The 11,609-nt window shown below is 56.4% G+C and overlaps 1 protein-coding gene across 1 annotated transcript in view; it reads right to left on the reverse strand.

Moving 5' to 3' along the window:
• Positions 1 to 9,818: 9,818 nt before the first annotated feature.
• LOC119962486 (transforming growth factor beta-3 proprotein-like) overlaps positions 9,819 to 11,609 on the reverse strand; it is a 52,404-nt gene continuing 50,613 nt past the window's right edge. The window contains exon 5 of the mRNA XM_038790431.1: positions 9,819 to 9,955. Within this exon, the coding sequence (XP_038646359.1) occupies positions 9,819 to 9,955 (137 nt within the window). The remainder of the gene's footprint in view (positions 9,956 to 11,609) is intronic.

Raw genomic sequence — 11,609 nt, forward strand, 5'->3', positions numbered from 1 at the left:
GTCAGAGGGTCAGTACTGAGGGAGTGCTGCACTGTCAGAGGGTCAGTACTGAGGGAGTGCTGCACTGTCAGAGGGTCAGTACTGAGGGAGTGCTGCACTGCCAGAGGGTCGGTACTGAGGGAGTGCTGCACTGTCAGAGGGTCAGTACTGAGGGAGTGCTGCATTGTCAGAGGGTCAGTACTGAGGGAGTGCTGCACTGTCAGAGGGTCAGTACTGAGGGAGTGCCACCCTGTCAGAGGGTCAGTACTGAGGGAGTGCTGTACTGTCAGAGGGTCAGTACTGAGGGAGTGCTGCACTGTCAGAGGGTCAGTACTGAGGGAGTGCCGCACTGTCAGAGGGTCAGTACTGAGGGAGTGCCGCACTGTCAGAGGGTCAGTACTGAGGGAGTGCCACCCTGTCAGAGGGTCAGTACTTTTTTTTTTTTAAATAATTTTTATTGGAATTTTTTACAGAAAATATAACAAGTATAGCCAAAAGCAGTAATATGCAACTAACAGCCCCATAACACCCACAATTCCCCCCATACCGTAACATCACATGTATCACATTCCCCCACCCCCCCCCCAAACAAGAGAACTTAACCATAAATTAAAATTAGATAAATCAAATTTAAATAAAATAAGCCAACATAATCAACGTCGTCCCCCCCCCACCCCCCCACCCCACCCCCCCCCCCCCCCCCCCCATCCCCCACGTTGCTGCTGCTACTGTCCCAGTACCCTATCGTTGAGCCAGAAAGTCGAGGAAAGGTTGCCACCGTTTAAAGAACCCTTGTACCGATCCTCTCAGGGCGAATTTTATCTTCTCAAGCGTAATGAAACCCGCCATGTCATTGATCCAGGTCTCCACGCTTGGGGGCCTCGCGTCCTTCCACTGTAGCAAAATCCTTCGCCGGGCTACTAGGGACGCAAAGGCCAGCACACCGGCCTCTTTCGCCTCCTGCACTCCCGGCTCTACCCCAACCCCAAAGATCGCGAGTCCCCATCCTGGCTTGACCCTGGATCCCACCACCCTTGACACCGTCCTCGCCACCCCCTTCCAGAACTCCTCCAATGCCGGGCATGCCCAGAACATATGGGCATGGTTCGCTGGACTCCCCGAGCACCTGGCACACCTATCTTCACCCCAAAGAACCTACTCATCCTCGTCCCAGTCATGTGGGCCCTATGCAGCACCTTGAATTGGATGAGGCTAAGCCGCGCACACGAGGAGGAAGAATTTACCCTCTCCAGGGCATCAGCCCATGTCCCGTCTTCGATCTGTTCCCCCAGTTCCCCCTCCCACTTCGTTTTCAGCTCCTCTACTGACGCCTTTTCCACCTCCTGCATAAGCTTGTAGATATCGGATATCTTCCCCTCCCCGACCCAGACCCCCGAGAGCACCCTGTCACTCACCCCCTTCGCGGGGAGCGCAGGGAATCCCTCCACCTGCCGTCTAGCAAATGCCTTTACCTGCAGATATCTAAACATGTTTCCCGGCGGGAGCCCAAATTTCTTCTCCAACTCCCCCAGGCTCGCAAACCTTCCGTCGATAAACAGGTCCTTCAGCTGTCTAATGCCCGCTCTATACCATCCCCGAAATCCCCCATCCATGTTCCCCGGGACGAACCTATGGTTCCCCCTTAACGGAGCCTCCATCGAGCCCCCCACTTCTCCCCTATGTCGCCGCCACTGCCCCCAAATCTTGAGGGTAGCCGCCACCACCGGACTCGTGGTATACCTCGTGGGAGGGAGCGGCCACGGCGCCGTTACCAGGGCCCCCTGGCGTGTATCCCCACAGGACGCTCTCTCCATCCGTTTCCATGCTGCCCCCTCCCCCTCCATCACCCACTTACGCACCATCGACACGTTGGCCGCCCAATAGTACCCCGAGAGGTTGGGCAACGCCAGCCCCCCCCATCCCTACTCCGCTCCAAGAAGACCCTCTTCACCCTCGGGGTGCCATGCGCCCAAACAAATCCCATGATGCTGCTGGTCACCCTTTTAAAAAAGGCCCTAGGGATAAAGATGGGCAAGCACTGGAAGAGGAACAAGAACCTCGGGAGAACCGTCATTTTGACGGATTGCACTCTGCCCGCCAGCGATAGCGGCACCATGTCCCACCTTTTAAATTCCTCCTCCATCTGTTCCACTAGTCTGGTGAAGTTAAGCTTATGAAGAGCCCCCCAACTCCTGGCCACCTGCACCCCCAGGTACCTGAAACTCTTCACTGCCCTCCTGAAGGGGAGCCTCCCAATTTCCTCCTCCTGATCTCCCGGGTGTACTACAAATACCTCGCTCTTTCCTAAGTTCAGCTTATAGCCCGAGAAGCCCCCAAATTCCGCTAACAGCTCCATCACCCCCGGCATTCCCCCCTCTGGGTCCGCCACATACAGCAGCAGGTCGTCCGCATACAGCGATACCCGGTGCTCCCCCCCCCCCGCACCAGACCCCTCCATCTCCCTGACTCCCTCAACGCCATGGCCAGCGGTTCAATCGCCAGTGCAAAGAGCAGGGGGGACAGGGGACACCCCTGCCTGGTCCCACGATAAAGCCTAAAATACTCCGATCTCCTTCCATTGGTAACTACACTCGCCATCGGCGCCGCGTAAAGCAGCCTCACCCATTTGATGAATCCCTCCCCAAATCCAAACCTCTCCAGCACGTCCCGCAGGTACCCCCACTCAACTCTATCAAACACTTTCTCCGCATCCAGTGCCACCACTATCTCCGCCTCCCCCTCCACTGCCGGCATCATGATAACATTGAGCAGTCTCCGCACATTCGTGTTGAGCTGCCGCACCTTGACAAATCCTGTCTGATCTTCATGAATTACCTCTGGCACACAATCCTCTATCCTGGTAGCCAGGATCTTCGCCAGCAACTTAACGTCTACGTTAAGGAGTGAGATAGGCCTATATGATCCGCACTGCAAGGGGTCCTTATCCCGTTTTAGGATCAAAGAGATCAGTGCCCGCGACATCGTCAGGGGCAAAGCCCCCCCCCTCCCACGCCTCATTGAAAGTTCGCACCAGCAGGGGACCCACCAGGTCCGCATATTTTTTGTAAAATTCTGCCGGGAACCCGTCCGGCCCCGGGGCCTTACCTGACTGCATTTACCCGATCCCCCTGACTAGCTCCTCCAACTCTATCGGCGCCCCCAGCCCCTCAACCAGCCTCTCTTGAACCCTTGGGAAACATAGCCTGTCCATGAAGCTCTCCATCCCCTCTCTCCCCCTCGGAGGTTCCGACCGGTACAATCCCTCGTAAAAGTCCCTAAAGACTCCGTTTACTTCTGTCCCCTTCTGCACTACATTTCCACCCCCATCCTTCACTCCCCCAATTTCCCTAGCCGCATCTCGCCTACGGAGCTGATGCGCCAACATCCTGCTCGCCTTCTCTCCACACTCATATACTGCGCCCTGCGCCCTCCTCCACTGTGTCTCCGCCTTTCTGGTGGTCAACAAGTCAAAATTGGCCTGCAACCTGCGCCGTTCTCCCAGCAACCCTTCCTCCGGTGCCTCCGCATATCTCCTGTCCACCTCCAGAAGCTCTCCCACCAGTCACTCCCTCTCCTTCCTCTCCCTCCTTTCCCTGTGGGCCCGGATGGAGATCAGCTCCCCCCGGATCACTGCTTTCAGAGCCTCCCAGACCATCCCCACCTGGACCTCCCCCGTATCATTGGTATCCAGATACCCCTCAATGCTTCTCCGAACCCTCTTACACAGAGGGTCAGTACTGAGGGTGTGCCGCACTGTCAGAGGCTCATTACTGAGGGAATGCTGCACTGTCAGAGGGTCAGTACTGAGGGAGTGCCGCACTGTCAGAGGCTCAGTACTGAGGGAGTGCCGCACTGTCAGAGGGTCAGTACTGAGGGAGTGCCGCACTGTCAGAGGGTCAGTACTGAGGGAGCACCGCACTGTCAGAGGGTCAGTACTGAGGGAGTGCTGCATTGTCAGAGGGTCAGTACTGAGCGAATGCTGCACTGTCAGAGGGTCAGTACTGAGGGAGTGCTGCATTGTCAGAGGGTCAGTACTGAGGGAGTGCTGCACTGTCAGAGGGTCAGGACTGAGGGAGTGCTGCACTGTCAGAGGGTCAGTACTGAGGGAATGCTGCACTGTCAGAGGGTCAGTACTGAGGGAGTGCTGCATTGTCAGAGGGTCAGTACTGAGGGAGTGCTGCACTGTCAGAGGGTCAGGACTGAGGGAGTGCTGCACTGTCAGAGGGTCAGTACTGAGGGAGTGCTGCACTGTCAGAGGGTCAGTACTGAGGGAGTGCTGCATTGTCAGAGGGTCAGTACTGAGGGAATGCTGCACTGTCAGAGGGTCAGTACTGAGGGAGTGCTGCATTGTCAGAGGGTCAGTACTGAGGGAGTGCTGCACTGTCAGAGGGTCAGGACTGAGGGAGTGCTGCACTGTCAGAGGGTCAGTACTGAGGGAGTGCCGCACTGTCAGAGGGTCAGTACTGAGGGAGTGCCGCACTGTCAGAGGGTCAGTACTGAGGGAGTGCTGCACTGTCAGAGGGTCAGTACTGAGGGAGTGCTGCACTGTCAGAGGGTCGGTACTGAGGGAGCACCGTACTGTCAGAGGGTCAGTACTGAGGGAGTGCTGCACTGTCAGAGGGTCAGTACTGAGGGAGTGCCTCACTGTCAGAGGGTCAGTACTGAGGGTGTGCCGCACTGTCAGAGGCTCAGTACTGAGGGAATGCTGCACTGTCAGAGGGTCAGTACTGAGGGAGTGCCGCACTGTCAGAGGGTCAGTGCTGAGGGAGTGCTGCACTGTCAGAGGGTCAGTACTGAGGGAGTGCTGCACTGTCAGAGGGTCAGTACTGAGGGAGCCCCGTACTGTCAGAGCGTCAGTACTGAGGGAGGGCTGCACTGTCAGAGGGTCAGTACTGAGGGAGTGCCTCACTGTCAGAGGGTCAGTACTGAGAGAGTGCTGCACTGTCAGAGGGTCAGTACTGAGGGAGTGCCGCACTGTCAGAGGGTCAGTGCTGAGGGAGTGCCGCACTGTCAGAGGGTCAGTACTGAGGGAGCACCGCACTGTCAGAGGGTCAGTACTGAGGGAGTGCCGCACTGTCAGAGGGTCAGTACTGAGGGAGTGCTGCATTGTCAGAGGGTCAGTACTGAGGGAATGCTGCACTGTCAGAGGGTCAGTACTGAGGGAGTGCTGCATTGTCAGAGGGTCAGTACTGAGGGAGTGCTGCACTGTCAGAGGGTCAGTACTGAGGGAGTGCTGCACTGTCAGAGGGTCAGTACTGAGGGAGTGCCGCACTGTCAGAGGGCAGTACTGAGGGAGTGCCGCACTGTCAGAGGGTCAGTACTGAGGGAGTGCCGCACTGTCAGAGGGTCAGTACTGAGGGAGTGCTGCACTGTCAGAGGGTCAGTACTGAGGGAGTGCTGCACTGTCAGAGGGTCGGTACTGAGGGAGCCCCGTACTGTCAGAGGGTCAGTACTGAGGGAGTGCTGCACTGTCAGAGGGTCAGTACTGAGGGAGTGCCTCACTGTCAGAGGGTCAGTACTGAGAGAGTGCTGCACTGTCAGAGGGTCAGTACTGAGGGAGTGCCGCACTGTCAGAGGGTCAGTGCTGAGGGAGTGCCGCACTGTCAGTAAGTCAGTACTGAGGGAGCGCTGCACTGTCAGAGGGTCAGTACTGAGGGAATGCTGCACTGTCAGAGGGTCAGTACTGAGGAAGCGCCGCACTGTCAGAGGGTCAGTACTGAGGGAGTGCAGCACTGTCAGAGGGTCAGTACTGAGGGAGTGCAGCACTGTCAGAGGGTCAGTACTGAGGGAGTGCCGCACTGACAGAAGTTCAGTACTGAGGGGGTGCAGCACTGTCAGAGGGTCAGTACTGAGGGAGTGCCGCACTGTCAGAGGGTCAGTACTGAGGGAGTGCTGCACTGTCAGAGGGTCAGTACTGAGGGAGTGCAGCACTGTCAGAGGGTCAGTACTGAGGGAGTGCCGCACTGTCAGAGGGTCAGTACTGAGGGAGCGCCGCACTGTCAGAGGGTCAGTATTGAGGGAGTGCTGCACTGTCAGAAGTTCAGTACTGAGGGGGTGCCGCACTGTCACAGGGTCAGTGCTGTGGGAGTGCCGCACTGTCAGAGGGTCAGTACTGAGGGAGTGCAGCACTGTCAGAGGGTCAGTACTGAGGGAGTGCCGCACTGTCAGAGGGTCAGTACTGAGGGAGTGCCGCACTGTCAGAGGGTCAGTACTGAGGGAGTGCAGCACTGTCAGAGGGTCAGTATGGAGGGAGTGCCGCACTGTCAGAGGGTCAGTACTGAGGGAGCCCCGTACTGTCAGAGGGTCAGTACTGAGGGAGTGCCGCACTGTCACAGGTTCAGTACTGAGAGAGTGCTGCACTGTCAGAGGTTCAGTACTGAGGGAGTGCCGCACTGTCAGAGGGTCAGTACTGAGGGAGTGCCGCACTGTCAGAGGGTCAGTACTGAGGGAGTGCTGCACTGTCAGAGGGTCAGTACTGAGGGAGTGCTGCACTGTCAGAGGGTCGGTACTGAGGGAGCCCCGTACTGTCAGAGGGTCAGTACTGAGGGAGTGCTGCACTGTCAGAGGGTCAGTACTGAGGGAGTGCCTCACTGTCAGAGGGTCAGTACTGAGAGAGTGCTGCACTGTCAGAGGGTCAGTACTGAGGGAGTGCCGCACTGTCAGAGGGTCAGTGCTGAGGGAGTGCCGCACTGTCAGTAAGTCAGTACTGAGGGAGCACCGCACTGTCAGAGGGTCAGTGCTGAGGAAGTGCCGCACTGTCAGAGGGTCAGTACTGAGGGAGTGCAGCACTGTCAGAGGGTCAGTACTGAGGGAGTGCCGCACTGTCAGAAGTTCAGTACTGAGAGGGTGCAGCACTGTCAGAGGGTCAGTACTGAGGGAGTGCCGCACTGTCAGAGGGTCAGTACTGAGGGAGTGCTGCACTGTCAGAGGGTCAGTACTGAGGGAGTGCAGCACTGTCAGAGGGTCAGTACTGAGGAGTGCCGCACTGTCAGAGGGTCAGTACTGAGGGAGCGCCGCACTGTCAGAGGGTCAGTATTGAGGGAGTGCTGCACTGTCAGAAGTTCAGTACTGAGGGAGTGCCGCACTGTCACAGGGTCAGTGCTGTGGGAGTGCCGCACTGTCAGAGGGTCAGTACTGAGGGAGTGCAGCACTGTCAGAGGGTCAGTACTGAGGGAGTGCCGCACTGTCAGAGGGTCAGTACTGAGGGAGTGCCGCACTGTCAGAGGGTCAGTACTGAGGGAGTGCAGCACTGTCAGAGGGTCAGTACGGAGGGAGTGCCGCACTGTCAGAGGGTCAGTACGGAGGGAGCCCCGTACTGTCAGAGGGTCAGTACTGAGGGAGTGCCGCACTGTCACAGGTTCAGTACTGAGAGAGTGCTGCACTGTCAGAGGTTCAGTACTGAGGGAGTGCCGCACTGTCAGAGGGTCAGTACTGAGGGAGTGCCGCACTGTCAGAGGGTCAGTACTGAGGGAGTGCTGCACTGTCAGAGGGTCAGTACTGAGGGAGTGCCGCACTGTCAGAGGGTCAGTACTGAGGGAGTGCAGCACTGTCAGAGGGTCAGTACGGAGGGAGTGCCGCACTGTCAGAGGGTCAGTACTGAGGGAGCCCCGTACTGTCAGAGGGTCAGTACTGAGGGAGTGCCGCACTGTCACAGGTTCAGTACTGAGAGAGTGCTGCACTGTCAGAGGTTCAGTACTGAGGGAGTGCCGCACTGTCAGAGGGTCAGTACTGAGGGAGTGCTGCACTGTCAGAGGGTCAGTACTGAGGGAGCGCCGCACTGTCAGAGGGTCAGTACTGAGGGAGTGCCGTACTGTCAGAGGGTCAGTACTGAGGGAGTGCCGTGCTGTCAGAGGGTCAGTACTGAGGGAGTGCCGCACTGTCACAGGTTCAGTACTGAGAGAGTGCTGCACTGTCAGAGGGTCAGTACTGAGGGAGTGCCGCACTGTCACAGGTTCAGTACTGAGAGAGTGCTGCACTGTCAGAGGGTCAGTACTGAGGGAGTGCCGCACTGTCAGAGGGTCAGTACTGAGGGAGTGCTGCACTGTCAGAGGGTCAGTACTGAGGGAGCGCCGCATTGTCAGAGGGTCAATACTGAGGGAGTGCCGTGCTGTCAGAGGGTCAGTACTGAGTGAGTGCTGCACTGTCAGAAGGTCAGTACTGAGGAGTGCTGCACTGACAGAGGGTCAGTACTGAGGGAGGGTCAGTACTGAGGCAGTGCCGCACCGTCAGAAGTTCAGTACTGAGGGAGTGCTGCACTGTCAGAGGGTCAGTACTGAGGGAGTGCCGCTCTGTCAGAGGGTCAGTACTGAGGGAGCGCAGCACTGTCAGAGGGTCAGTACTGAGGGAGTGCTGCACTGTCAGAGGGTCAGTACTGAGGGAGTGCCGCATTGTTAGAGGGTCAGTAGTGAGGGAGCACTGCACTGTCAGAGGGTCAGTACTGAGGGAGTGCCGCACTGTCAGAGGGTCAGTACTGAGGGAGCGCTGCACTGTCAGAGGGTCAGTACTGAGGGAGTGCTGCACTGTCAGAGGGTCAGTACTGAGGGAGTGCTGCACTGTCAGAGGGTCAGTACTGAGGGAGTGCTGCACTGTCAGAGGGTCAGTGCTGAGGGAGTGCCGCACTGTCAGAGGGTCAGTACTGAGGGAGTGCCACACTGTCAGAGGGTCAGTGCTGAGGGAGTGCTGTACTGTCAGAGGGTCAGTACTGAGGGAGTGCTGCACTGTCAGAGGGTCAGTACTGAGGGAGTGTGCACTGTCAGAGGGTCAGTATTGAGGGAGTGCTGCACTGTCAGAGGGTCAGTACTGAGGGAGTGCCGCACTGTCAGAGGGTCAGTCCTGAGGGAGTGCCGCACTGTCAGAGGGTCAGTACTGAGGGAGTGCTGCACTGTCAGAGGGTCGCTACTGAGGGAGTGCTGCACTGTCAGAGGGTCAGTACTGAGGGAGTGCTGCACTGTCAGAGGGTCAGTACTGAGGGAGTGCCGCACTGTCAGACAGTCAGTACTGAGGGAGTGCTGCACTGTCAGAGAGTCAGTACTGAGGGAGTGCTGCACTGTCAGAGGGTCAGTACTGAGGGAGTGCCGCACTGTCAGAGGGTCAGTACTGAGGGAGTGCTGCACTGTCGGAGGGTCAGTACTGAGGGAGTGCCGCACTGTCAGAGGGTCAGTACTGAGGGAGTGCCACACTGTCAGAGGGTCAGTACTGAGGGAGTGCCGCACTGTCAGAGGGTCAGTACTGAGGGAGTGCTGCACTGTCAGAGGGTCAGTACTGAGGGAATGCTGCACTGTCAGAGTGTCAGTACTGAGGGAGCGCCGCACTGTCAGAGGGACAGTACTGAGGGAGTGCCGCACTGTCAGAGGGTCAGTACTGAGGGAGTGCTGCACTGTCAGAGGGTCAGTACTGAGGGAGCGCTGCACTGTCAGAGGGTCAGTACTGAGGGAGTGCCGCACTGTCAGAGGGTCAGTACTGAGGGAGTGCCGCACTGTCAGAGGGTCAGTACTGAGGGAGTGCTGCACTGTCAGAGGGTCAGTACTGAGGGAGTGCCGCACTGTCAGAGGGTCAGTACTGAGGATTTCTGAAAAGAGGTGATGTTTGGTGATTGGAGCCAATGTTAAATGGGGATTTGGCTTTGGGCCGGTTTTATCTGTGTACAGGAGACACGAGGCCAGGCAACGCAGACATTCACACCCACCTGCAACAGTGACTCTGATAGTCAGGCCTTCCATTTACAAAGGGCCCTGTTCAGCAAACCTCCTCCCCACAGGACACCCATCACATCTATTGTTTCAGTCAGTGCAGCATCCAAACCCTTGCTGCTCTCAGCGTGTGTGTTTAATTGGGCACTTTCACTCACTGAGCAAGTCACAAATGTACAGAGGGCAAAGGCATGAAATGGCCACACCAGCATGCCATCCCCTTTTGCTGTGACAGATGAGGTGTAACTGTTTGAAGTGACAGATTGCTTTAGCAGTGACAACAGGGGCTGCGAATGAGTTTTACAAACAGGAGATGGAGCAGCAGAAACTAAGTAACAGCAATGCGCAGGGAGCAAACAGTCCTCGGCAGTTAATGTGTGCAGAGAAATCTGGTGACAGGCGTCACAAGGGAGGTTCAGGGCCGCCATCGGCGATATGGGTGCCCAGTAATGGGAAATGGATTTTGGAAAATGGAAAAATCAACAGTTTATGTGCAGTAAATGTTCCCATTTACAGCCGATTAAGACCTAGTGAGTCACCAGCAGTGAGCTGGCATGTCGATCGACAGGGCTTTTCACACAGCCACACATACTAACATCAACAAACACCCATCAGCTCAAACTGAACCGCAGGTCCATCTCATCCAAACTTTACAGCTGTCTCAGCATTGCTCCCAAAGCTAGTGTTTGAAACAAAGATGTTGGACTTTAACCTGGTGTTGTAAGACTTCTTACTGTGCTCACCCCAGTCCAATGCCGGCATCTCCACATCAAACACTCCCAGGACAGGTACAGCACGGGGTTAGATACAGAGTAAAGCTCCCTCTACACTGTCCCCATCAAACACTCCCAGGACAGGTACAGCACGGGGTTAGATACAGAGTAAAGCTCCCTCTACACTGTCCCCATCAAACACTCCCAGGACAGGTACAGCACGGGGTTAGATACAGAATAAAGCTCCCTCTACACTGTCCCCATCAAACACTCCCAGGACAGGGACAGCACGGGGTTAGATACAAAGTAAAGCTCCCTCTACACTGTCCCCATCAAACACTCCCAGGACAGGCACAGCATGGGGTTAGATACAGAGTAAAGCTCCCTCTGCACTGTCCCCATCAAACACTCCCAGGACAGGTACAGCACGGGGTTAGATACAGAGTAAAGCTCCCTCTACACTGTCCCCATCAAACACTCCCAGGACAGGCACAGCACGGGTTTAGATACAGAGTAAAGCTCCCGCTACACTGTCCCCATCAAACACTCCCAGGACAGGTACAGCGTGGGGTTAGATACAGAGTAAAGCTCCTCTACACTGTCCCCATCAAACACTCCCAGCACAGATAGGGCACGGGGTTAGATACAGAGTAAAGCTCCCTCTACACTGTCCCCATCAAACACTCCCAGGACTGGTACAGCACGGGGTTAGATACAGAGTAAAGCTCCCTCTACACTGTCCCCATCAAACACTCCCAGGACAGGTACAGCACGGGGTTAGATACAGAGTAAAGCTCCCTCTACACTGTCCCCATCAAACACTCCCAGGACAGGTATAGCACGGGTTAGATACAGAGTAAAGCTCCCTCTACACTATCCCCATCAAACACTCCCAGGACAGGTACAGCATGGGGTTAGATACAGAGTAAAGCTCCCTCTACACTGTCCCCATCAAACACTCCCAGGACAGGCACAGCACGGGGTTAGATACAGAGTAAAGCTCCCTCTACACTGTCCACATCAAACACTCCCAGGACAGGTACAGCACGGGGTTAGATACAGAGTAAAGCTCCCTCTACACTGTCCCCATCAAACACTCCCAGGACAGGTACTGCACGGGGTTAGATATAGAGTAAAGCTCCCTCTACACTGTCCCCATCAAACACTCCCAGGACAGGTACAGCATGGGGTTAGATACAGAGTAAAGCTCCCTCTACACTGTCCCCAT

Source organism: Scyliorhinus canicula, chromosome 2, assembly GCF_902713615.1.
Source record: "Scyliorhinus canicula chromosome 2, sScyCan1.1, whole genome shotgun sequence".
Taxonomy (NCBI): Eukaryota; Metazoa; Chordata; class Chondrichthyes; order Carcharhiniformes; family Scyliorhinidae; genus Scyliorhinus; species Scyliorhinus canicula.